This window comes from Eleutherodactylus coqui, chromosome 5, assembly GCF_035609145.1.
Source record: "Eleutherodactylus coqui strain aEleCoq1 chromosome 5, aEleCoq1.hap1, whole genome shotgun sequence".
Lineage (NCBI taxonomy): Eukaryota > Metazoa > Chordata > Amphibia > Anura > Eleutherodactylidae > Eleutherodactylus > Eleutherodactylus coqui.
In genome coordinates this window covers 127,080,338-127,107,040 of record NC_089841.1, presented here as the reverse complement: position 1 = coordinate 127,107,040, position 26,703 = coordinate 127,080,338, and the positions used below count along the sequence as shown (strand labels likewise).

Sequence of the window (26,703 nt, the reverse complement as noted above, 5' to 3'; positions counted from 1 at the left end):
TCAGTGTCCCTTTTTTAAAAAAAATTAATTTGGTGCAATTTGAGTCAAATTTTATAAAAATAGTCCATGCCACTTAATTTGTTTGGTATAACTCAAGACATACGGTGATTGTTCCCAGCAAGAGAAACCAAGTAATCTGGTAGATATAACTTTTTAATGGCTAACAAAAATGTATGATGTTATAGCGAGCTTTCGAACCTCTCTGGATGGATATATATATATATATATATATGTATGTATGTATGTATGTATGTATGTATGTATGTATGTATATATAATGAGACAAGGCACAGACATTGATATGATTAATTTGTACTTAAAGGGATACTACAACAGGATGAGAAGAGAAACGCACACCTTGTTTTTGTCACGATACAGTGGTGTGATAAATATGCTACTGTCTGTTCTTCCAAACACGTAGATAAATTATTATATTAGAAGCCTGTTAATCCGCTACTTTATGCCAAACAAGAGCTTTCATAGACCTCAGTGAAAACCACTCAAAAAGCTAGACACTATCAGCGAATTTGCCTTGCCCAAAATGAATGTCATCTTATCAAACGGTTGTATGAATTGTTGCCTCTTCCAGCTGTGTAGATAACTTCAGCTTCTTTTTACTATACCACCTTTTCTACAGCATTACCCTTTTTACGTTGTGTTTTCATAGATCCATCTGTGTTGTGGCGAACAGTCGCTCGGCAGCACAGATATTCCTTTAACAGGATTGCTGAAAAAGACAAGTGCAGAAATGGAGCATCATCCAGTAGTTGTTGAGGGTGCATTTATCCTTACTCCTCCGAATAGAGCCAAACAGACTGTCCCATCACTGCCGGCAGATGGCTCCCCTACAATCGGAGTGTCCGTTTCCTTGTATAAAGAAGCTAATGTACAGGTAAGATGGCACTTCTGTCTTGCCTAGTAACAGATCATTGACTTTTTTTTTTTTTTAATGTATTTAATATACTTATTTTGTTTCCACAGCCTTCACTTTACCCAACGGAACACCATGAACATGTTGAAACAAGAAAAGCGCCGTCTACACCACCTAGAAATCCTAATGCAAATAGTTTACTACCTAAACCAACCGTGTACAGCGATTCCCCACCCACCAAAGATGACGCCACTGAAAGTGAGGTGGAGAGTATAACATCTGTGCAGGCAGAACCAGCAAGCTCTCAGTCACAGACCGAGCATGTAGCTACAGGGGCCCTCGAACATCCCATAGAAGGTATTGGGTGGTTCTGGTATAGCCATACTTCCATCTTAAGAATCACCACTGTGCTGATTAATAAAGCGGCTTTCTTATTTCGGAATGACAGTAGTTTGGATGTGCTGAGTGGTCTTGCACAAGTCCCCACATTTTTATCAAGTTACCATTAAAGACGACCCTTTTCAAGGATCTCCATGGGTACAGCTCATGGCACACAACTGATTTTTTTTTGCCTGAGGAAGTCAGGACCAGCTCAACATTTAACCCCTTCAGTGGCGGTTTTTTTTACCACCCTGTCGTGCCCACCAGGGCAGGTTTTTAAATGGTCTAATCCTTTATTTTCAACTAATTTTGCAGTCGCGTTCCAAGAGCCATAACTTTTTCATTTTTCCATTTACACAGCCATTTGAGGGCTTGTTTTTTGCGGGACAAGTTGTACTTTTTGATGGCATCATTTTTGGGTATATATAATGTACTGCCTAACTTTTGTAAAAAAAAATTTGTGGTGAGATTGAGGGGAAAAAAATAAATTCTGCCATTTGTTTTTTGGATTTCATTTTTACGGTGTTTGGCGTGCAGAATAAATACCAAGTTTATGCAGGTTTTTTTTTTTTTTTTTAATATATATATTTTGCTATTTTTGTACATTTAATATATATGTTGCTATTTTTGTACATTTAGCACTTTTTTTTTCCCTTAAAGGTCTGCTTTTGTGTCGCCACATTCCAAGAGCTGTATTCGTTTTATTTTTCCATTGCCAGAGCTCTAGAAGGCCTTATTTTTTGCGGGATGAACTCTAGTCTTCATTTATCTAATTTTTAGGAACATGTAAAATTTTGATCGCTTTTTATTCCATTTTTTTTCTAGGGGCAAGATTAACAAAATCTGTAATTCTGGCATGTTATGTATTTTCCACTGCATTCTCTGAGCAGTATAAATAATATATTAAAGTAATTCTACAGGCCGGTACGATTATGCCAATAAAAAAAAATGTATTGTTTTTTTCTTTTTCGCTACTTTTTCATACAAGATTTTTTTTTTTTATTTATTTTTTTTAAATCGCTGCATTCAAAGACCCCTAGCATTTTATTGTTATATTTTATCAACAGAGCTGTGTAAGGGTTTTTATTTTGCGGGATGAATTGTACTTTTTATTAGTACCATTTGTTGATCCGTGCAGCATTTTGATTACTTTCTATTCCGTTTTTTTGTATGGTGAGATAGGCTAAACTAGCTATTTTTGCCACGCTTAAAAATGTATTTTTTTCCATGCACTCTGCAGATTAAATAATGTACTAACTTCCTTCTCTTGGTCATTACGAACACAGGGATACCACATGTGTAATTTTTATTTTTTTACTTTTTGTCCCTTTTAGGGGACTTGCATAATACTTTTTTTTATTCTTCTAATACTCTGCTATGCTGAGGCATAGCAGGGTATTAGACAAGCTATGACGCTCAGAGTCTGAGAGTCATAGCCTAATTTAGCTGACAGACCCGGAGGCTATATTCAAGCCTCTGGGTGCCACAGATATCCTTCAGGACCCCTGATCACATTGTGGTGGGTCCGATGGTGGCAGAGGGAGCCCGAATGGCTGCGGTCACACGAATTTTGGCACAAAATTCCTTTTTTGTCACGTTCATTAGGGGCACAATACCCACCCAGCTGTGTTTTCCTTGCTCGCATAGGATGCACAAAAATTGGGATTTTTACTCTGGCCTGGTTCTTCATGTCTGTCTTCACATTGGGATCTCTATTGATCGTCTTCATGTGTTCATTCGTTTTCTTCTACTGCTTTTGTAGAAACTGAATTAATTCAGTGCCTATAGGGAAGGGGGGGTACTAAGTTTCTCTTGCTTAGTGCTCACCTCCTAGTAGCAGGTCTTCCTGTGTCCCCCAATGAACATGACAAGAAAAAGATTTTACGGTAAGAACAAAGATCCTATTTTTGCCGCAGTGTGTATGCTGTAAATAAAAGGTCCCCCTCCTATTTGTTTTGTTTGTTTTTTTTTCTATTTCACTCCACTTAGGAATTTTTTTAAAGCTTATATGGTGCATTAAATAATATCATTGAAAAAAAAAACTCTTTGCACAAAAAACAACCCCTGTTGATGCTTAAATAAGGTCTGTGTCAGTTAAAGGAGATGTCTCGAGGAAGCAGTTAATTTTTTTTTTTGCCCAGTCCCCCCCATTAAACATACATTACAAAGCCCCCCTGTAAATGACATTTCTAGCTGGTTCGTACTTACCGTTCCAGCGTTTCAGCAACTTATAAAAGTTTCCTCAAGATGGCCGCCGGCTCTTTCCCCGTCGCTCGCTGCAGCCCGACGTGCGCGCTCCCGAGACGCCGCCAGCTGTGTCTCCATGGCAACCGGACGCATCGCAGCCGCCGACCAGACGCCCCGCAGCCGCCGACCAGACAGCAGGTAACCGGCGCTAGCCCCCGGCTCCCCAGCGCTAGACCCTCAGCCCAGGTGAAGGCCCCGGAGCCCAGCGCTAGGTTCCGGAGCCCAGCGCTAGTTCCCCCGGCCTAGCGGCAGCCCCCCCGGCGCAGCGGCAGCCCCCCCCGGCCTAGCGACAGCCCCCCCATCACAGCGACAGCCCCCCCGGCGCAGCGGCAGCCCCCCCCCGGCCTAGCGACAGCCCCCCCATCACAGCGGCAGCCCCCCCCCGGCCTAGCGACAGCCCCCCCGGCGCAGCGGCAGCCCCCCCCGGCGCAGCGACAGCCCCCCCCCCCGACCCATCACTTACCTGGGAGGCTTCTCGGGGCTGCTGGGCTGGGCTGGGCTTCTCCGCTGGGCAGCTCCAGTTTCTGCACCTTCCTCTAACAGAGGATGGTGCAGAATGGCCGCTTCAGCGCGCTCCCGAGCAGTGACAGCTCGTCTGCGCATGCGCAGAAGAGCTGTAGCGGGGAGCACACTGAAGCGGCTCGTGCTGAATGGAGAAGACCGGACTGCGCAAGCGCGTCTAAAAAAGCAAGCTGCCAGCGAATTTAGACGGAACCATGGAGACGAGGACGCTAGCAACGGAGCAGGTAAGTGGAATAACTTCTGTATGGCTCATATTTAATGCACAATGTACATTACAAAGTGCATTAATATGGCCATACGGAAGTGTATAACCCCACTTGGTTTCGCGAGACCACCCCTTTAAGGGGTTAATTAGTATAAACCATCCTCTTTCTTGTTTGACTTCTGTAACCTCATCTTTGATTACCTTTTATTTTGTATTTCTTATCTACCACAGCTGCCCACTCCACACTGCTTGTTCCAAAAAGTGCAGTGGATGCTGTAAAGAGCCTTTCTGAGTCTGCCTCAGGACCGAAGATCGCAGTGCCCCCTGCTGAACACCACTTCAACTTCTCCATCTATTTGAAAAGCATTAGTAATATAGATGTTGGGTTTCCGGTAAATTGCATGCTCAGGTTAGACATTTTTTTCTTATTTTTGATTCACAAGTATTTTAATATTATTGTATTTCGGTAATGTTATAAGCCTTTTAATTTAGTGTAATCTTGTCTGTCCGCTGTGTATTGGATTTCCTTTATGCAGGTAAATTGCTTCTACTTCTTTCTATTTGTAAATAGTTGAGAACAAACTTTGTATTCACTTAGCAGCTTGCAGGGTCTCCAACCGCACCTGACTGCTGAGCAAATCCAGCTTCATGGCGGTCAGACAGAAACCGATAAACTCTTGGGAGAACTTTTGTTAAATGGCCATCTATCTTTGTCAGTCTTTGCAGCCAGCGTGTCCATCATTGGTTCCCAATTTGTGTAGCATGTAAGTTCACTAAATGGACTGAGTGATCAGTGGCTGATGTGCGTCTTTTCTTTCTCTGCTTCAGGTACACTTACCCATTCTTTGGCAGTGCGGCCCCTGTTATGACAAACCCACCAGTGGAAGTGCGGAGTAATATGGAAGTATTTTTCCCACAGTCTTATTGTACCTTTGATTTTGCCACTATGCACCATAAGCTTCAGGAACAATTCTTAAGGTACTGAGCTTTTCAGCTTATTAACAACCATATGGGTAACTGTTAAAGGGAACCTGTCAGCAGCTTGGAGCTGATGGAACCAATCCCAAATGGAGGGCGATAAATTACACAACATGCAAAAGATTCTGTTGTTGGTGCGGCTAATGGGCTCATACCTTGAAGTTTTTAACCATTCCTGTGCTGTATGTAAATGAAGCCCAAACAGTCCAGGGGGCCCGCACTGTGTTTGCTGCCTGCAGTGCGCTCCAGTCTTCAGCCATTCTCTGTGTGACGTGAGTGATGTATCCTACGTCCTACGCAGTCCTCTCCAGATCTCCGCCATTGCCTGTCAAATGCACAAATCATTTAGCACTATTGTGGGCAGAATCGACCTTCTCTTCTGCACATGCACTGGTCTATGGTGGGGGCAGTTTTGGGCAGGACTGTGGATGACCTAGAAGTCACTCATGTCACACGCAACCCAAAGAGAGAGTGGCTCACCCTACAATCAGCAGAAAATGTCCAGGCGTTCCCACTACTTGAAGTAGCCCGTTCATGCAATCTGAGGTGCAAGCTGCATGCTTTTTAAGACTCCCATAGGAGCCTATGGAACGCACGCATCAAAGACGGCACATGTCTTGTCTTTGCACGCACATCGTAGCCGACATGCTGTTTGCACTTGCATGTCCTATTTTTTTTTTTGTTAGGTGTGCTGATTCAGTGCGCCTAACATTCTCTTATGTGAACACTTCTGTAGGCACCTAATGCACAGATGGGAAAGATCCAGAAATTCCACCAGAGTTTTGAGGTTTTGTTTTTACTGTGTGTATATAATTTTGTTTTTGTTTTTTTTTTAGTAAAAATAACTTTTTACCTAGATCAGCACAATTACTGCAAGACCAGGTTTTTATATAAATTGTACTAATTTCTTTTATGCAGTTTTATTTATTTATTTATTTTTAGTTCCTGAAGGGGACTTAAAGATGTGATTGTTAAATTGCTAGTATAGTACACTGCAGTACTTGCGTAGTGCATTCTAGTAGGCCTATGAAAATAGCTTATTAGACTGTGCAGGAGGTGGGGCCTAATAGGCTGGCTTGCATGGCAGACATGGAGGCCTTTGTCAGGCTTCTCGCTGTCATGGAAACCTATTGGTACCTTGCGATCCTATTGATGGCTGACTGAGCCCTTTTGATTTTAAAAAATCCAGTTTAAAGAAAATTATGCATTTTTCCTTACAAGACCCCTTTTTCAATGGATAAAAAAATAAAACGACCTTTAAAAAAAAAAAGCAGCACATAATAGTTATTACTGCATTCATAACGACCCAGACAATTAAAATATTTTATTTATCAAAACTGGTAACCACTGTAAAAAAAAAAAAAATGACGCCAGAATTAAATAGCTATCCAAAAGTCACTTGTAAGGTAATGGTAACAAATAAATAAATACAACTCTTTGCTCAAAACACAAGACCTCCCAGAGCTCCGTCCCTGGAAAAATGGCAATGCTATAGTTCTTAGAATGCAGCAATGCAAGTTCAATTGTTTTTTATTGTGCTGATCCGGATAGGGAAATTGTTATTTTTTTACTGATTGGTGAACAAAACCTGGAAAAAAAATTGAGGAATTTGATGGGTTTTTCCATCTCCCTCAAAAACATGTAATAAAGGTTATACAATACGATACTCTGTATATTGTACATTAGTGCTACCTTACTCCAGTGAGGCTAAAGAGAATGGGAAGAATACCATCATCTAAGTGTATTAGATGTCCATACGAATGCTGCTTTTTGGCACATGATACGAGAATGTCCTGTTTGGGGTTTCTGGGGAGAGGCCACGGGCCTGCTCTCGAAGGTTCTGGGAAACCCTGTCCCTACATGCCCTGAAATATGCCTATTCAGGATACTTGATGAGGAGACTTGGCAGCACCATCTTAGAATATTCTTCAGAGAGGCACTTTTCTTGGATGGAAAAGTAAAAGCATTATGTTGGATGGATCCTAGGAATCTCTCAGTGTCAATGTGGCGGAAGTTCGTCAATTCTGTTATTTCATATAATAGTTCATAAAGAGCGCAGATGTCCAGGAAAATCTGACAAGGCGTGGGGTCTGGTGCCGTTCCCCACCCTCGTCCTGCCCGCCACAATTACTCTCATTCTGCACTTGAGTGTTTCATAGACTCTCTCATTAACAAGCACATCCTTGGGCTGGAACATGAGGCCTACTGGCACCGAGTCTAAAATCCTTTTATTTACCTCTATTTTAAAGATTTCTGCTACTGGGGTAATTTGCCCCTCTATTTGCACGCAATGACTATTCGCAAGTGTGAATGGATCAATGAAATTACGTTCATCGGAATAAAATAGCCCTTGCATCAGTCAGCTTGCCCTTTTTCCTGTGACTATAAGAAAATGTTTTTTTCCTTCAGTTTTTGCACACAGAACAGTGTAGTTTGCTGCTTCTTCCCCTTTTCTGCTTGATAATAAAATGGAAACTTGACACATTAGAAGTCAAAGAAATTTGGTTTTGTTCCACAATTTATCAATCCTGTCCCTCATGGATTTTGTAAATTGGAGCCTATGGTGCCAGCGTGAACAGAGCCTAGTTCCACAATGCCAGAATTGGATGTCTGGAGCCTAAACGCCTCTTACTCAGCCGGTCTATGACTATTTCTATTACTGCTGGAACCCTTTGCCTGAATCCAACTATTCATTTACTACTATTACTATTCATTCTGCTTCTGGAATGTCCCACATCTTCTTTATTTCCTCCATCTGGCCACTAGAGTGCGATGAAGTGCTGTCTCTTCCTGACCCTGGATGTGTAGCGTGGACCAGTTATCCCATAAATATCTATTCTTTATAACATGCCCGCATGATCTCTTCTAGGCAGCCGCTGCTTATTGAAGTGTGGCACAAGGATAAATCTGCAAAGGATCTGCTCGTTGGATTAGCAGTACTTCACCTATCAAATGTTCTGAGTACAGAAAAGACCCAGTTCATGGGACCAAATGGGAAGCCTTGCTGGAGACAGACCTTTAGTGAGAAGGCTGCTGTCCTGTCCAGAGAGGGGTAAGGCATGATCCTGAACAAAGACCACTGACTGCATCCACATGTAAATATTGTTTATCCCCTTTTTATGTATCTGTTGGTAGCGCGTGTGTCTAGCTCAGTGAAGCACAATGTTAAGTGTCTTAAAAAGAGGTGGGACTGAGGAATGCGCCAAATTTAATGGCATGCACAGAGGTATTGCAGTGTATAGCACAAGTGATCAATTGGTTCCCCTAGTGAGACAAAAAAAACTCATAAGTAAATTTTTATTAAAATATTAGAAAAAGAATAAAATAAAAGTAAAGAAAACAAAACTTTTTCTGATTTTTTTTATTTTTCATGAAAGTACTTAAAGTAAACATACTTGGTCTTGCCATATTCGTAACAGTCCAAACTCTTAAAATATCATTTCATTTATCCCACACGGTGAACACTGCAGATTAAAAAAAAAAAAGTCAAAATGTAGTATTTTTGGTCCATCCACTGCTCCGACTTGTATCCCATAATGGTACCCACATAAACTACAGCTTACCCTGCAAAAAGCACATCCTCACCCCCCCCCCCCCCCATTGACTGAAAAGATGAGTAGTGCATTATAATGAACAGTCCAACCCCTAGATGGCGCTGTCTGAAAGGGAATCTTTGCAAATCACTGAAATTGTAATCATTTTTAGTTTAGATTTTGAACAGTGATAGAAGAAAATCACTTCTGAAATGTCAACACTGACTAGATAACACTGTGATCATGTACTTCTCACCAGGGTCTCCAATACTGAAGGCTGCTCAAGCTAACGCTTTATCGCTCTGTGTAAAAGTAAATAGTGACACCGTTTACTCGGGCCGTCAGTTTAAACACAAACGTGAATCTTTTTGGAATTTTTTATTTTTTTTTAAACTGGGACGTTCTGTTCTCTGTACCAGTGAATGGGGAAAGACTGAATGATCGCTGTTTAAACAGAACGATTAGTGAATGAGCCAACCATGATTTTCACAATGATAAGCAAACAAATTATTGTTCTTCGTTCGCCTTTTTTTTTTACACTGAACGATTATCCTTCAAATTAAAGTGATCCAGTGATTGATTATTTATTTTTTTTCCTGTGAGATCGTCCCGTTCTTGTTGCAGTAAAGTTCAGTAATTCGTTTAAGCTGTCATTAAGCTCTCATGCGGATTTCCTACCATATATAACACTGCTGGCAAGTCGGTGAATTGTTTTCTCCATGTGCAGCTGAATGCAGGCTACTATTCACTTGTATTCCATGTGACAGTGATGCCAATCTGCAGCTGGTACTTCCACATGGTGTATCACAGAGATGCTGCACGGAGGTTATGGGTTATCAGACTTGTCAGTAAATCCCACCAATTTTATTGATCATGTCTTTGCAAAAAGTGCGTTTGTTCCCTGATGCCAAATCAGACAGATTTTACTATGCTTTATATTTGGTTTCAGGGGTTGTCCGAGTTGTAGGTCCTCTGTACAATCCGTTCCCCTGCAGTATAATAACAAATAGCGATATACTCACCCCTCCTCACTCCGGCTGTGTTCCACACCCGTGCTCGATCATTCGGGCCCATGTTTGTTTACAGGCTGCAGTGCCGCCCAGTTTGCGGGACATCACAGGCGCTGCAGTCAATGGTAGACCTCAGCAATTGATCTGAGCTTTACCATTGGCCATAAAAAAACGGTGAGAAGGCGAACTGTGAACCCCTCCATTGTAACTGTGTGACGGATCTGTGTGATCATCATCAGTAACTGTGATTAGAAGTGCCCCCTCTAAAGAGCTTGTGTGGTAAGGTCCTCCCCACAGTTATACGGCCTACAAAATCGACTAATTTGAGAGCTCATTCTGACCACCCGAGATTTACTTGGATTTATGTGATCACATGATCACCTGAGAAGGATTTCTAGGAGTTTCAGATAGACAGGTGTAGCTAAACACAGTAATGCTAGCTAACTTAGGCTGCCTTCACATCTGTGGTGGGGATTCAGTTTTCCTGCTCCCAAAAAAGCCCAACACAAATCCCTACGTACCCCAATAACAGGTACACTATCATCTGTCAGGCCCACATGCTTCTATTTTATTATGCAGATCAGCAATTTTTAAGTTGCTGGTACCCTATCTGTATGTCTATTTGCAATTACTATTTGTAATCTGTTTATGGCTACTTCCACCCCACCTCTGTGATGACCATAGGCATAAAGATCTGGAGTGTCCAGGTGGGAAAATGCCCTTTAACCCTGTAAGGACCAGGCTGTTTTGTACCTTAAGGATCAGACACTTTTTAGGGATTTTACCCATGTGGTAGTTTTAATGCCTTATTCTTTTTTTCATCCAGCTACCAAAATTATTTTTGCTGCATCTTAATTTTTCCCCCCATGCTATATAGGGTTATTTTATAATATCTTTTTCACTGCCTTTTTTTTCGTTTTTTAAGTTTTATTGGGGGTAAAACTTTTTTTTTTTTTAAAGTAGTAGATTTACACTAAAAGTATGGGAATGGGTTCCTCATTTTTGTTTCAGATGTTTTGATATATATATGGGTTGAGATTATAGGGCGCATATGGCGACACTTTTGGTTGGCTTTGGTTTTTTTTTTTATAATGCATATATTTTTTTTGTTCTGTAATTTTGCTTCACTTATGTTATTTTTTTTATCTGTGTCCCCCATAATGTCATATAAGACCTCTGGGGGACATTCACATGTATGTATGTATGTATGTATGTATGCTTGTTTGTTTTTTGACACTTTTCCACTGTAACTGGGGCATCCATAGAAGCCTCACAGGGGAAAACATCCCCTGTAGTAACATTAGTCACTGGCAGAGCTGATCAGGGTCTGCTAGGACCCTGTAGCTCTGCTGTGGCAGGGCATCATGGCAGCCGGCTTGTGTAGTGGAAAACTATTTTCACTTTCACTCTTCAGTATGTAGCGCTCATTGAGCGCTGTGTGCTAGAGAAAGGAGAAGGCAGAAAGGGTTAAAATTAGAGATGAGCGAGCGTACTCGGAAAAGCACTACTCGCTCGAGTAATGTGCTTTATCCGAGTATCGCTGTGCTCAGGTCTGAAGATTCGGGTGCCGCTGCGGCTGACAGGTGAGTCGCAGGGGAGAGCGGGCGGGAGAGAGGGAGAGAAAGATCTCCCCGCTCTCCCCTGCAGCTCCCGGCTCTGTGCCGGCACCCGACTCTTCAGACCCGAGCACAGCGATACTCGGATAAAGCAAATTACTCGAGCGGGTAGTGCTTTTCCGAGTACGCTCACTCATCTCTAGTTAAAATCCATTTCTGCCTTCTCCCTCGGGTTCTCAGCTGTCACTAACAGCCGACAACGAGACATGCTTCTGATTTATTGCAGAAGAAGAGGCTTTAAATCCCCGCTGTATTTTTACTATCGGCTGGGTTTATCGGCGCCGTAAATCTACTGTGCGTGGTCCTAAAATGGGTTAAGGGTCATGCCCCTCTGTGAGCATTACATGGTCAGGACACATTTTAAGGCTTTGGAAATGAACGAGAATGTTTCCATTCACTGACAAAAAAGCAGTAAGTGAAGCACAGCGTATATTATAAATATGTATAAAGTAACGCAATGAAAATTTTTTATAAAACAGGAACATCCCTTATAAATACAAATATACGTTCCATGTGTCTTTTTCAAAGAGCAAAATCTCCTATATAATCCAGTTGGGGGGTGGGGGATTTGTCTTGTTTTTTTTTTTTTTCAATGTCATATTTTTAAAATACATTTTTGGGTTTTTTTCTTTCTTGTTCTTAATGCTAAATTTTTTTTGAAAATTATGGATTTCAGATCTAAAAAAGTGGCTGATCTGTCATACACAATCACATTAGAGAATTATGGACTGGTGAAAGAACGAGCGGTTGTTGTGTCCGAGTCCTCGCAGGTATTAGATCTTTAATGTATTGTATGTACATGTTCATTACTATAAGCGGCTTTGCTGCTCCCCTGCTTTTCTGTAGTCCTATATATGTTACAGCTATGCTGCTCATGTCAGTTATACGGAATTGTCATGCCCAGACTGTGGCCTTTTCCACATTTTAATAATGCTTTAATTTATATATATCTCTAGAGTTCAGCACTCCAGAATCCTTCTCCTCAGGCACCACCTTCTAACAAACCTATGTCAGAACCACGTGAAACCCTCGAGTACAAAGCTGCCCTTGAGCTGGAAATGTGGAAAGAAATGCAGGAGGAAATTTTTGCAAGTCAGGTACTCTGCCTATCGGTCTGTCGTTGCCGGTGGATATTAATCATCTTGATCAGATTTGGATTGTCCATTACTTTTATTATAAGCCTGTTCTCCAGGGATCTGATATGAATACCCCTATATATGCCGTCTACATACAATTACTAGTTATTAGTAGTATTTAATAGTACCAGTGTTTCTGGTGGCACAATGCACTGCTTATAATATAGTGAAGTATATCATCACATGTAACTCACTGAAGGACCTGTAATGATGGTTGAGGTTGGTCAAAATATTGAAGGACCTGTGATGACGTCACCATCATGTGATCAGGGGCGGAGCTCAGAGCTCTAGTGATCCAGCTGCTTGCTGAGGTGAAATCGTGGCTGAGATGAAGGACCTGTGATGACGTCACCGTCATGTGATCTGGGGCGGAGCGTGTAACGCACTCGCTCACGGACAAGTGGTCGTTAGTACTTTGATACAAACACATACTTAGCCTTATTCTGCTGCCTGAGTGGGGGAGCCAAACCCTAAAGGCTTGGTTGGAAGGGAAACCCATTTTCTTGGTCTTTTCTTGGTATGTCATAATCCACCCAGGAACCTGTATAGGAAATGACTCTCTATAAAATCTACACCTGCCAGCATAGTTATTTGATTCCTATACAGGTTGCAGGTGGGTCATCATGACCAAAGCCCAGGAGCGACATACCAGAAAACCCTTGAAAATCCTCATATCCTGCGATGTCTCCTGTCAGACGCTTTCAAGTGTTATATGCAGTCAAAGTAGTGTAGAACTGAAGTCCTTTTGCATACGGTGGATTTAACGGTTCCCAAGCAGCATTGCTTTGTAAGTGAAGGATGGGACTGGTTGTATTGCTTGTGCACCAGACATGACCTCCATTATGTATAAATTATCTGCAGTCACGTCCCTTTTTCAGCAATATATCCAATGTTCTCATAAACTGGGTCTGTAGATAATGATTATATGCCAACATACTTTTATCATGATTTCTAGTAATAATATAGATATTGTGGGCAGGGAACTTGTACTGTTCATGTAAACTTGTATTTTTATTAAATGTTAGAACATTCTGGACTTTTGTTCTGGCATGGCTGCAGTTATTAAATATTTCTGTGTGCTTGCTTACAGACCATGTTTGGTAGGTTATATGCTGAGAACGGAGGAAAAGTCTCATTTTTTTTTTTCAGGTCTTTTTTTTGGGGGGGTTTATTTTGGGTTTGTGACATTATTTAAATTATTCTTAATTATGCAGCGCAAAGTTTAGTAGCAACTTTATGGTGACGTTTATCACACTGTCTAAAAGTATAGTAACCAATCACAGCACAGCTTTTTATCTAAATTGTATTAGGAATTAAAACAAGTACATAACAATCCAGCAGAAGATGCAAAATAACCGAGCCAAAAATTGTATAACTTGCCCTATTCATACACATACACATACATATATACACACACGATGAGTTCCATAGGATTCTGCATGGACAAACAACAAAAAGACAACAACCTGCTAGTGAGAGAAATCGCAAAGCCACTGATTAGCTCTTAATACGGAAGCAAATCTGCCACACAATAATGGCATCTGCCAACTCAAGACCGAAAAAGAGTTCAGTATAGAAGAAGGAGAAAGGAAGAAAAGAAGTAAACAAAAAAGGGGGGGAGGGAGGAATAGAGTGTCTTCAGATAATATACATGGATGCTTCGGTACCACCCACATTAGAACATCCCAATCAATGATCAGTAAAACAACGGAGAATCCTTATAATACATGCCAGGAATAGTTGTCTTATAATAGCTGTCAAAAGTATAGTAATAATCTTTATTTGTATAGCGCCAACATATTCCGCAGCGCTAACATAGACAGGGGGAATATAAAAAGACAAAAAACGATGACATAACCACGGTTACATAGTAGTCAGTTGATGGAAACAGTAGGGGTGAGGGTCCTGCTCCAACGAGCTTACATGCTACAAGTAATGGGGGCATACAGAAGGTAAAGGGGCTGGAGATGTGCACAGTATGACGAGGTGGAGAGTGAGGGATGCTATAAACATAGACAATGGTCAGACGTTCAGCCATGTGGAGGCAGAATCGGTATGACTGCAGCGACAGTTGATGGGGGCTGGCAGGGATTGCAGTCAATAGGTAAGGGAGCATATTATCAGGCGGAGTACAGAGGGGTTTGGTTTAGGGGATGTGGTATGCCTCCCTGAAGTGGTATGTTTTTACAGCATGTCTAAAGTTTTGTTAGTCCTGGATTGCTCGAATAGCCTTTGGTAGTGCGTTCCAGAGGACTGGTGCTGCTCTGAAGAAGTTTTTGAGGCGGGAATGAGCGGTTCAAATTAAAGGGGCTCTCAGTCCTGTTTCGTTAGCAGGGGGGAGAGCCCGGGCTTGTTGGTGGATTGAGATGAGGGAGGCAATGTAGGGTGGCGCTGCGCTGTGGAGGGCTTTATGGATGAAAGCAGGGAGTTTAAATTGAATTCTGTATTCAACGGGCAGCCAGTGCTGTTACTGGCACAGGGCAGAGGCGTCCAAGTAGCAGCTGGACAGGAAGATGAACCTGGCTGCCACATTCAGGATGGATTGGAGAGGGTAGAGTGGTGTGGGGTGAGACCGATCAGCAGCGAGCTGCAATAATCGAGGCGGGAGTAAATGAGGGGAGCAGTGAGCGTTTTTAGCGTGTCCATGGTGAGAAAAGGGCAGATTCTTGCGCTGTTCTTGAGGTGCAGCTGACATGTTAAGGCTAGAGATTGGATGTAGGGGGTAAAGGAGAGATTGGTGTTGAATATGACCCCAAGGCAGCTGGCATACTGTCTGGGAGTTATGGTGACGCCACACACTGAGATGGATATGTCAGAATAAGGTCAGTTAAAGGGTGGAAACACCAGTAAGTCAGTTTTAGAGGGGTCTAGTTTTAGGTAGAGAGAGGGCATAGTGCTAGAGACAGCGGACAGACAGTCGGTGATGTTTTGGAGGAAATGTGCAGAGATGTCACGGGAAGAGGACTAAGTCCTGGAGGACCCCAACAGCAAGGGGAAGAGGAGGGGAGGTAGAGCCAGCAAACGAGACGCTGAATTAGCGATCAGATAGGTAGGAGGAGAACCAGGAGAGAGGAGTGAAGCCTACTGAGGAGGATTTTGTGGTCAACAGTGTCGAATGCTACAGAGAGGTTGGAGGAGGATCAGTAGGGAGTAATCGCCCCTCAATTTGCCTGTCAGGAGGTCGTTTGACACCCTTGTAAGGGCAGCTTCTGTCGAGTGTAGGGGTCGGAAGCCGGACTGTAGGGGGTCAAGAAGAGAGTTCTCTGTTAGCTATCTTACAAGGCGGGAGTAAACCAGGCGTTCCGATAGTTTGGAGATTAAGGGAAGATTAGAGATGGGTCGGTAGTTGGCAGCATCAGTCGTGTCAAGAGTCTGCTTCTGTAGCAGTGGGGATATGATGGCCAGTTTGAAAGAAGAGGGAAAGATGCCAGAGGTTGGGGAGAGCGCCCGAAGGAGGTGTGAGGGGAGAGGGTCACTAGCGCAGGTAGTGGGGCGAGCAGAAGAAAGCAATTTGGAAACTTCTTCCTCTGTTGTTGGTCTGAGTACAGACAGTAAGCAAAAACTAGATGCCGTATTGATGAGACTAGAGTCAGGGCTAGTCTGAGATTGGGAAGTTATTTCCTGACAGATGTCATCAATTTTCTTTTTGAAGTAAGCAGCCAGCTCTTCAGCACTGAGATCCGTCACTGTATCACACAGCAGTTTTTATTGCTTATATGGCTCTTGAAAAAATGAAAGCTATGCCGTGATTGGCTGCTATTGGCAACAGCTTTCTTTTAGGTTATGGCTCTACGGTACCTGGCTACGACACAGGTTGCATGGCCAAGATTGTAGTGTAATCTTGCAACATTGCAGTGAAGTAAATACCATTATGTTGCAGCTCGCAAGTTACTTGGACCTGCTGATCGCAGGAAATCCTAAACTTGCTGAGTTATTTGCAAGTGTCATTTTATGGCAACATGCATTCTGCAACTCAACCGCATTCACTTCCAGTAGAGCGCAATATCTCAGAGCTATACTCCTGTCTTAGAGAGTTTTCAGCAATCTGCTCCTTTTGTGTTTTCACTCCACACTATTTTCAGAATCTCTTTGTTACTTACTCGCTGATGTGCAGGCTGGAATTAGCCGAGGATTCGCAGCTGAATCAGAGTTAAAATGCGCATAGAGTTTTTGATGCAGAAATGCAGCATTTCTACTACATGTGAATGTACCCTCAGGCTGGAGTCCATTTTTGGTGCACATTTTGATGTCCTTTTTTGTTTTTTCTTTTGAACCAGTGGATCTGGCACTTGCTTTGGCTAGGAAAAATAACTGCATCAAAAATGTTTTTCGTTACACCCATTCACTTCTGTGGGAGTTACAGAAACCGTTTAGAACAGCCAGTTCAGCTATTTCCACTATCTTTTGTAGCAGTAAAACTGGCCCATGACACCCTGTTCTGAAGATAGATGGGTCTCACCTTTAGGAGCCTCACCTGTTAGCCATTAATGGCATCTCCTATGAAGATGGCATAAATAGAAGATGGGAATATCCCTTTTTAAATAGTTTTGTTGTATTTTTAATGGACAGTTGAAGAAGAAAGAATTGGCCCACCAGCAAGTCCTGGTCGAGGAGTGGAAAAGAAGAGAACTAGTAAGAGATGCATTAGTAAAGAAAAAGGTATGCCTCATGGATGCAAAAACTATTTAATGTGCTTTTTGTTTTAAAGGCGTCATCTAGCAGACTCTCTCCCCCCCCCCCCCCCCAAACAAAAATAGCTCAGTGTGCAACAGTATATACTCTCCTTCCCCACTTTCATTCTGCATGCATCTGGTGCCAGATTGTCTTTGCTTCTGCGTGCAGGGAGTTGGCAGTGACATAAATGACAACAAGGCTATGTTGACCACTGCAGCCGTCATTGGTTCCCTTCAGCTAGTGGTTATCTGTAGTAGTCACATGACCTGGTGTTGGGAAGTCTTCACTTTGCACCAAGAAGTGAAGGAGTGGAGACTGAACACATGCGGCACAAAAGCAGTGGGGAAGGAGGGTGTATCTTTTATGTTAATATTGCAAACTGAACCAGTTGCACCTGACAGAAAAAAAAAATCTCTCTAAGCTCCAAGTTTTTAGTTTTTTTTTTTTTGCTAATGCATAACTGCTGACTGCTAGTTTAAGGGCATGAGAAGGGGATGTGATGCCTTTTGTGTATGCTTTTCGAGTCTACAGCAGTCAGCAAATGAACTTTGATGCCATCACTGCAGACGCTCTGGAGTTGAGACTTCTCGAGGGTGTGCTCTCCTCTTTCTTCACTGATCCACTCCACAGCTGTAATTGGATAAGAGGGGAGCACTTGCGTTGACGGCATCAAAGTTCATTTGCTGACTGCTGGGGACCGTTAAGGCATGCACAAAGGTAAAAGGACACCCCACTTCCCTGCCCGTAACTAGCACTGTCAGCATATTTCCATTGGTAAAAATGAAAATCTTAATATTTACTGCAAAAATGCTGCAATCCAGCTTCAATTGGACCTGATGGGTATCAGCTAGACCTGTCCAATAAATGTCTATGAAAATCATTGGGGGAAAATAAGCCCATAAAATGAAATCACAAAACTTACTGCATGAAAGGCATTTCTTCTGCTTCTGGTCTTGTGAGTTTCACTTATTCTTGAATCCATGAAACACAACAGAGTATGTTGATTAAATATAGTTTTTACACATATAGTTCTTGTTTTTGGTTTCAACATTGTAATTTATTGCTTTGGTGCTACTCTTATAGCTTGCTGATTACTCGGTTATGGAAGAAAAATTGCACAAAGCCTTGGCTGATTTAGAAAAGAGAGAGCATCTAATCCTAAATGATGAAATGGAGGTATGATCGTCACCATCTATTTACTGAGATCAAAATTGTTTATGGATGAAATCTATCTGGCTGTAAACAAAGGAGTGTCTATGTCCTGCTCATTAAAAATCACTAAGGCTGCCTGTCCACGGGCGTTGCAGGAGCCGCAGACGGATCTCCGCTGTCAGCCTAAGCTGACAGATAGGCTGACCCCAGAGAATCGCGGCAATTCGCAGCATGCTGCGAATTGCTGGCTGCGAGCGGAGAATCACAATGATTCTCCGCTCGTGGACAGGGGGCTGGCGCTTTTCATAGCAACGCTATGGAAAACTTCAGACAGCGTGACTCGACGGCGATTTACCGACGGCGAAATCACGCCCGTGGACAGGGGGCCTAAGTGATCATTCAAGGGGTTGTCCCATCATACCTTGTCACTTATCCTCAGGATATATGTGTCTGATTACTGGGGGTCCCATGTCTGAAACCCTCACCGATGACAAGCTTTTTCTCCCTTAGGAACAGATCAGTGAGCATGTTGTGCGCACATCCACTCCATCTCTGTAGGACTACCAAAGATATCCATGTGCTGTACTTTCTCTTGCAGTCCCTTAGAGATGAAAGAAGAGGCCATGCAATGTGTGATCAGACTCCCTTATCACCTATTGTTTGGATAAGTAGTTTAGCATACAATTTAGAGTACAAGACAAGTAGGGAGAAAACAAGTCCTCATAGTATATAGTTGTAGAGACCGATAAAGCAATTTGCTTCACTCCCAAGTACGGCAAAATAAATGTGTAAATTGTGTCTCGATGCTGACAGTGGTAAGTTGTTCACGTTTAGTCTTACTTCTCATATATTGTAAAATATGACCAAGCTTCTATAGTTTCACCTATGAGTTGTAAGGCTTTCCGTCTAGGCGAGGATGGAGTAGGGGAGTCATAAATCTTCAAGGTCACGGAGAATATCCTGCTTTGTGTTCTTGGCACAATCCTATTGGTAAAATCCGACATTTGCTATGATACAGACATAAAGCAGAAAGTAACTTTGGTGCCTTAAACATTTCCTTATCTAGGACACATTAATTTATTCTGGACATGTTGACATACCAGATCTGTACTAGGAAAGTTTTATTAAGATTGCCTTCTGTTAGAGTGTAAGTTGTACATATGTATAATTCACTTAGTATTAAGTGTCCCATAGGCCTTTACCTTCAGATTTGTGTTTTTCTTTTCCCTCTTGTATGTCACTGGTTCTGTAACTTCCGTTCTTGTATCGTGCTATACCCCAACTGACTGCTAGACTGATACAATAGTATTTTTGTTGTATTTTTTTCTTTTTTTCTTCTTATTTCAGGAAATCACGTTTTTTTTTCCCCAATAAGGGTAGATATTTCTCTAGTACTGATGGCTGCTGAAATGGATCCTTGGCTTTTCAGCAATATAATTAAATTAACCAAGTACAGAAAGTTTCTTGCTTTGTATTTTTCATAGATTTGAAGGGTGTTGCCTCACCAATAAAGGGGTTATACCTCCACAAGTTTATTCCTCCACGTTTATGGAGGAATTAACTTATATCTGAATTTGCACGCCCGATATGCTGTCACTCTCTTCGTATACAGTAGACTTTATATAGGAGTCTGTGGCTGCGGATTATGTGAGTAGTACAGCATGTGACCTCTGAGGCCCCTGATTGGCTGTAGTGGTCTAATGCTGCCTACTTGTCAAGAAAGACCAGGACGACAGCTAGAGAGTCAGTGCTGGATTGCTGGGGGAAAAAAGTTTGTAAAGTTTTTCTTATGTTTAATAACATTTGCAAATGTTTTCATTTTTTATTTTTGCACTTCTCACAACTCCTTTTTAATACCATAATCCTTTTATAAATCACTAGTTTGCATACCTGGCATTGCTTGGGTACTCCTTGATATCCTGGCTCTGTCCCCCTCTTTTTCAAATTATGTCCTTATGCTATTCTAGGATCTCTGCAGCCCTTGATGTCCTGGCTCTTTCCCACTCGTGCTTAAATTGTTGGTCATGTTCACTTGTCTCACTTGCAGAAATTTTACTTCCTTTGCTGGGCTTGTCTGATGGGTTACTGTTTTTTTTTTTTCTTTCTTTTTGAGGTATTCTAGAACCACCATATGTGTAAATTATTCACCACACTGAACATCACAAAACATCTTATTTTACCATTGATTATACAAACGGGTCTCATTTATTGAAACTGTGTAGAAAACAATGTTTGCCCATAGCAACCAATCATAATTTCTTAATCTGCTGTAGTAAAATGAAAGCTGTGCTGTGATTGGTTTCTATGAGCAGCAAACAGTTGAAAGACCCCAGTATTTTAAGTTGGATTATGAAAAGTTTGTGTACCAAGTGAGATTGAGATCCATCAAGGCATGTAGGAGCCTCTGAAGAACAAAGAAAGGGGTAAAGTTTCTTCTTTGGGAGAGGGTAGATGTGAGGAGCCTTAAAAGGCCATGCATGCTCCTCTAGGAACTTCATGCAAAATTGAATAATTAGTTTTTATATTTGTTCTTGCAAATGGCGAAGTTTTGAGAAAGGCCGAGTGTTCAGCCAAAATGTCGCGGTTGTCATGTGGAATTGGATTTACAATATAAAGACATCCGTGGATATGTGAGGATGTGAAGTTACTCTTTGCACCAATTTGCTGCTCCTATCCATTCATTTGAAGTTACCCATATAGTATATCTATAGAAGCTGCCGAGATTGAGTTTTGAATACAATAAAAATGACAAAGCAAGCAAACTCCTGGTGCGGAATCAGTCTTATTTCTGCAATTCTATTATTAAATGTATTAATTTATTATTTTAAAAGTTCCTCCTTTTGGTTTAGCCGTAATTAGAATGCTAAATAGCTGAACTGAATGTCATTAAACTGTTCAGAGGAATCCACATTGTCAGCGAGTCGCTATTTACGAAGTGCTGTAGAAGGTGTTTTGTGTAGACACATAGTTGAGTTGGCGAGAGCTTATTGTTTCATGTTGCAGTTCATTATGGGCCCGTTACTAACCTGAGAAAGTAATGCCTGTAGTCAGATTTCCATAAACGCTGCTGTTACCGTTTACTTTGCAGTTAAAAAAAGCCAAGACAGAACTTGAGTTACAGTGTGAACGCAGCGTTCAAGAGCGCCAGGACACGATACGGAGAGTGAGAGAAGACTGTGCGCATCAAATAGAGCTGGAGAGGTTAAAGGTTAGGCAACTAGAGGAGGACAAGATCCGGCTTCAGCAGCAGGTAATTCATGGAACCGCAGGATCTTAAAACCCTTTCAAGGGCAGGGAGTTTTTCTTTTATTTTTTTTAATCCCGTTTTCTCAAGCCATTTTTTCCCCCATTAATATAGCTGTATGAGGGCTTGCTTTTTGCTTGACGAGTTGTATATTTTTGAACAGTACCATTTACTGTACGATATATATACTGAAAAAGTATTTTAAGTGGAGTGAAAGGGAAATAAATGTAATATGGCAGTCAGGCTGGTTTCACACAGGCGAGAAAATCACATGAGAGCGCATGAAAACACAGAATTATGAAACCTATGCTTTTCAGTGGTTTCCTTCTCATTTGCGATGTCAGTAAAAAAAAAAAAAAAAAAAAATCGCAGCATGCTCTGTCTTTCTGGTATTTGCAATTTTGTATCACCCATGTCTTCCGATGGAGCCTCCTTTTTATCGCATCGCAGAGCGCAACCTTGCGATTTTCGTTCAATGCGTTTTTAACATTAGAAAGTCCTGTTGTCTTTCTCACAAAAAAAGACAATAGGACAAAGAGAAAATCGCAAGTGGCGACAATGTTTTTGCGAAAATCAGCAGCGCTGACGCTCAAAAATCGCGTGAACAAAGTTGCGATTTCACAATCGCCCATGTGAAACCAGCCTTGCTGTGCAGTAAAAATGACATATGAACTTTTTGTTCTGTGAGCCAGTATGATTACAGCAATATCAAATTTACATAGTTTTTCTAATTACTGTTAAAAAAAATGCGTTCTTTACGACGTAGGGAACAATAGGGTGCCAGAGCATTCCCCTCGGCATGATCAGCGTTGAACAACTAACTACTGCCATCTCAGCTAGCTCTGATTGCATCACTTGTCGGCGGCTGTCAGCTGTCAAAAACTGCTGATAGCTGCAAGGTATGGAGCTGACTCTGCCCCTGAGTCCGCTTCATGCACCCTTCATGACGACAGGATTTATTATCTGGCTGATGCAGAATCCATATCAAGAAGTGACGTGTCGCAAAAATCCATGATGTGACCATATCCGATTACTGTTTGTAAACAAGTGTGCACAAACTACATGTATATGAAGGATATATATTGTCTATCTATCTACAGTACATGATAAAAAGAATAGTTGGATATCTACCCTGCAAAAGCTATCACAGTAGATTGTTAGGGTATGTTTACATAACGAATTCCACCCCTAAAATCTATGTCAGTCAGCGGCTTTCTGTTCCGTTTCTGTCTCAGTTTTTGCCCATTGATGGGGCTGCATCCGTGTGCAGATCCATGGCAGAAAGCGGTGGATTTTGATGTGATTTTGATATGCGGAATTCACATGAAAGTCTCTGAGCAATTACCGCGCAATTATGACGTGGCTGACAATTGCTGGGGCTCAAGTACATAAGATCCTCTGTTCCTGATTGTAACACTCACTACCAGATTTTGAACCTCTTCTGGAAATAGCAAGTACTTTCCATCAGGAACCGCCTTGATTTAGGCATTTATCATCAACCTGCTAGCTTTCCAATTCTAATCTGGCCAGCTGTGATAAGATTTCCCATCTCATTAGCCAAATGGCACTATTTTTTTTTCCCTTTTTTGGCTGATGGAGCCAAACTCTGCTGAACTTGCATAGGGCAGCATGTAACAGAGCCACTTGGTGCTGGATGTGTAAGTTGATTCTAAAGAAGTGCATAGCCAATATTAAAATTTAGTGAAGGGAAGTTTGTGTATTTTATCTCTTGTCTGTGTTTTTCTGGTGTCACAAGGAAATAAATAACTTTTCACTTTTGTTTCCTAAGAGCGTGTTTTAACATCACTCATTCTCTGTCTATTCTGCTTTCTGGAGAGCAGCTGTAATTTATGGTGGTAGCGCTATTTTGATATCTGTTTAATGTCTGTAAACATAGGGTTCATGGGCTGAGCACTGACATGTTCTATGTCCTCAGCTTGCTTCTTTAAGTAGCCAGTCTTAATGGGTTTTATATCATTGTCTGTTTTTTGTGTTTTGTTTTGTTTTTCCTAGCTTCAAGAAGCGGAGCATAAGTTTAAATTACTTGACAAGGAGTTTCAGGGGTATAAGGAGCAACAAAGCAGTAAGCCGGAAATCCGATTACAGTCAGAGATCAATCTTCTCACACTAGAAAAGGTAACAATCCTATTCATTTACTTATGGTCTGTGCCTTTTTGATGTTTTTAGAATTATTTCTTTTTATGGAATAAAAATACTACAATTTTTTGACTCTTACCATGAGTAAATAGGTACTTAACCCCCTTCCCGATTGCATAACATAAATATACATCACACAGTCATGATGGTCTGCTCCATACCCAGTAGCTATCAGCTGCTTTTGATAGCTGACACCTGGTGGCAACTGTTCGATCAGAGTTAGCTCTGATCGTGGCGGTTCACTGTTTGGATGCTGTGGTCAAAGCAAACTGCACATCTAAGCAGTCAACGGGAGGAAGGACCTTTCCATGCCCCATTAGCTTCCCCCATGCAATGTAATTGGGAGGTGCAGATGGCCTAGCAGGGCAGCCTGGAGCCTACTACTGTGCCTTTGGCAAATTTGAAAGACTATATACATTTCTCTTTCTAAGTACTGATTTTATTATATATTAATATACATATGATTTAAATAACTAGCTGATATACCTGGCTTCGCCCGAGTTAATTTGGTACTGGTGTTTATCTGGTGTTCACACGGAAAGTCGTGGTTACTTTAGAGATACCGGAAAAACATGTGTTCACCATTTTGCATAGTTCTCTGCGTTACCCAGGAAACGCCACGGGGAGGTAACCATGCAATGTTTTCTTTATATAAAATGACATCAGGAAGTGAGAGAATTAAATTTCGTACGTAAAATGTGGACGCTAATTCTTTTGCGCTTAGAATTTAATAATCGAGTCGGGACCCATTAACTTTTCGTATTTATGACATAATCAATGCCCGTTCCAAATTTCATGTTTCTATGACACCAAGAAGTGAGAGAATTAGATTCCGTATGAAAAATTTGGACGCTAGTTCTTTTGCGCTAGAATTGAATAATCGAGTCTGGACCCATTAGCTTTTCCTATTTATGACATATTTAATGCTTATGGCAAATTTCATGTTTCTATGACATTGGGAAGTGAGAGATTTAGATTATGTACGTAAAATGTGGATGCTAATTCTTTTGCGCATAGGAAAAGCTAATGGGTCCCAACTCGATTATTCAATTCTATTTATGACATAATTAATGCTCGTGCCAAATTTCACGTTTCTGTGACACCGGGAAGTGAGAGAATTAGATTCCGTACGTAAAATTTGGACGCTAATTCTTTTGCGCATAGAATTGAATAATCAAGTTGGGACCTATTAACTTTTCTTATTTATGACGCATTCAATGCGCGTGCCAAATTTTAAGTTTCTATGACATTGGGAAGTGAGAGATTTAGATTATGCACGTTAAATTTCGGCGCTAATTCTTTTGCGCTAGAATTGAATAATCGAGTTGGGACCCAATTACTTTATCTATTTTGGAGATAATCTATGCCTGTGCCAAAATTCATGTTTCTACGACATCGGGAAGTTGGAGAACTTTTGGCGAGTCAGTGAGTGAGTCCGTGAGGGCTTTTCGTCGATGGACGGCTGGACGTATGATATAAATATGTACTTCGTAAGAGAAATGCTTAAATATGATGGTTCTTATTTAGCAAAAGTCTCTAATAGAAAAACAGTCTTTGTTGCCCATAGCAGCGTATAACAGCTCAGCTCTTATTTCTGAAACGGATTTAGAAAAAAAGTCGAGTTGTAATTGGTTACCATGAGCATAAAAGACAGTTTGTTTTTTTTTCTAGGCCCTCTTGATAAATCAGGCCAGTTGTTGTTGTTTTACTTTAGTCTGTCAATACACACAACCATGTGATATACAGCACCTTTATCACTAGAATCCGAATACAATAGCAGTGCATTTAAATTGGGACTAGAGATGAGCTAGCATACTCGCTAAGGCCAATTACTCGATCGAGCATTGCCCTTAGCGAAGATTCGGCTGCCGGCGGGGGGCGGCGATGTAGAGCGGGGAGGAACGGAGGGGAGATCTTTCTCCCTCTCTCCCCCCTGCTCATGGCCGCAACTCACCTCTCACCCGCCCCGGCAGCCGAACCTTTGCTCCCGAGCGGGGAGATTCTCGCTAAGGACAATGCTCGATCGAGTAATTGTCCTTAGCGAGTATGCTCGCTCATCTCTAATTGGGACATGTACTTCTCCTGGGCAAGAAATAAAAGTACTTATCTATGTGTAAGTGATCCATCAATCTTATCTATCTTCTCTTTTGAACTTTTGTCCAATTTTATACCAGGTGGAATTCCACTCGTTAGTCTGCCCCATTGGTCTTTGGATAAGCCTCTCCACACCATCCTCATATAGCTGCCCAGAGCCATATCTGCAGACCATTAGGCCTCATGTCCACTTGAAAATTAAATTTAAAATCCGCAGCGTTTTTCCTGCACGCGGATCCACGCCCCATAGGGATGCATTAGACACCCGCAGGTAGTTAAATACCTGCGGATGTCATTTTCCCCTGCAGACGCGGATCGGCGTGCAGGGAAAAATCCGACCATGCTCCATTTGGTGCGGGTCTCCCACGCGGACGGCTCCCGCAGGCTTCTATTGAAGCCTATGGAAGCCGTCCGGATCCGCGGGAGACCTAAAATCAGAATATATTCACCTGCTGCAGGCCGTGTGTGTCTTCCCTTCTTCCCGGCTGGATCTTCTTGCTTTGGCCCGGCGGATGTGCCCGATGCATGCGCGCGGCACGCAGCCAGCGTGCCGAGCACATCCGCCGGGCCGAAGAAAGAAGATCCGGCCGGGAAGAAGGGAAGACATGCACGGACCGCTGCAGGTGAGTATATTCTATTTTCAGCCCTCGTGTCCGCGGGGTAGGAGGGACCCGCTACGGATTCTCCATGGAGAATCCGTAGCAGGCCTGATTTTCCCCGTGGACATGAGGCCGAAGAAGGCGAAACAATTTTTTTTTTCTTTTTCTTTTTTCTCCATTTTCTGATATGATACAGGATTGCTGATAGGTTTGGAAACTGTTCTTAAAATGTAGAATTGGAAAAAAATTGTCCAAAGTAAATTGATGCTTTTGGTTCTTGAAAT

General features: G+C 41.9%; 1 protein-coding gene across 1 annotated transcript in view; it reads left to right on the top strand.

Annotated features, from left to right (window-relative positions):
* CEP120 (centrosomal protein 120) overlaps positions 1-26,703 on the top strand; it is a 75,802-nt gene that overhangs the window by 26,656 nt on the left and 22,443 nt on the right. The window contains exons 7-17 of the mRNA XM_066603120.1: positions 668-892; positions 982-1,228; positions 4,458-4,635; positions 5,055-5,204; positions 8,074-8,256; positions 12,040-12,133; positions 12,320-12,460; positions 17,069-17,158; positions 18,257-18,349; positions 21,414-21,575; positions 23,583-23,705. Of these exons, the coding sequence (XP_066459217.1) occupies positions 668-892; positions 982-1,228; positions 4,458-4,635; positions 5,055-5,204; positions 8,074-8,256; positions 12,040-12,133; positions 12,320-12,460; positions 17,069-17,158; positions 18,257-18,349; positions 21,414-21,575; positions 23,583-23,705 (1,686 nt within the window). The remainder of the gene's footprint in view (positions 1-667; positions 893-981; positions 1,229-4,457; positions 4,636-5,054; positions 5,205-8,073; positions 8,257-12,039; positions 12,134-12,319; positions 12,461-17,068; positions 17,159-18,256; positions 18,350-21,413; positions 21,576-23,582; positions 23,706-26,703) is intronic.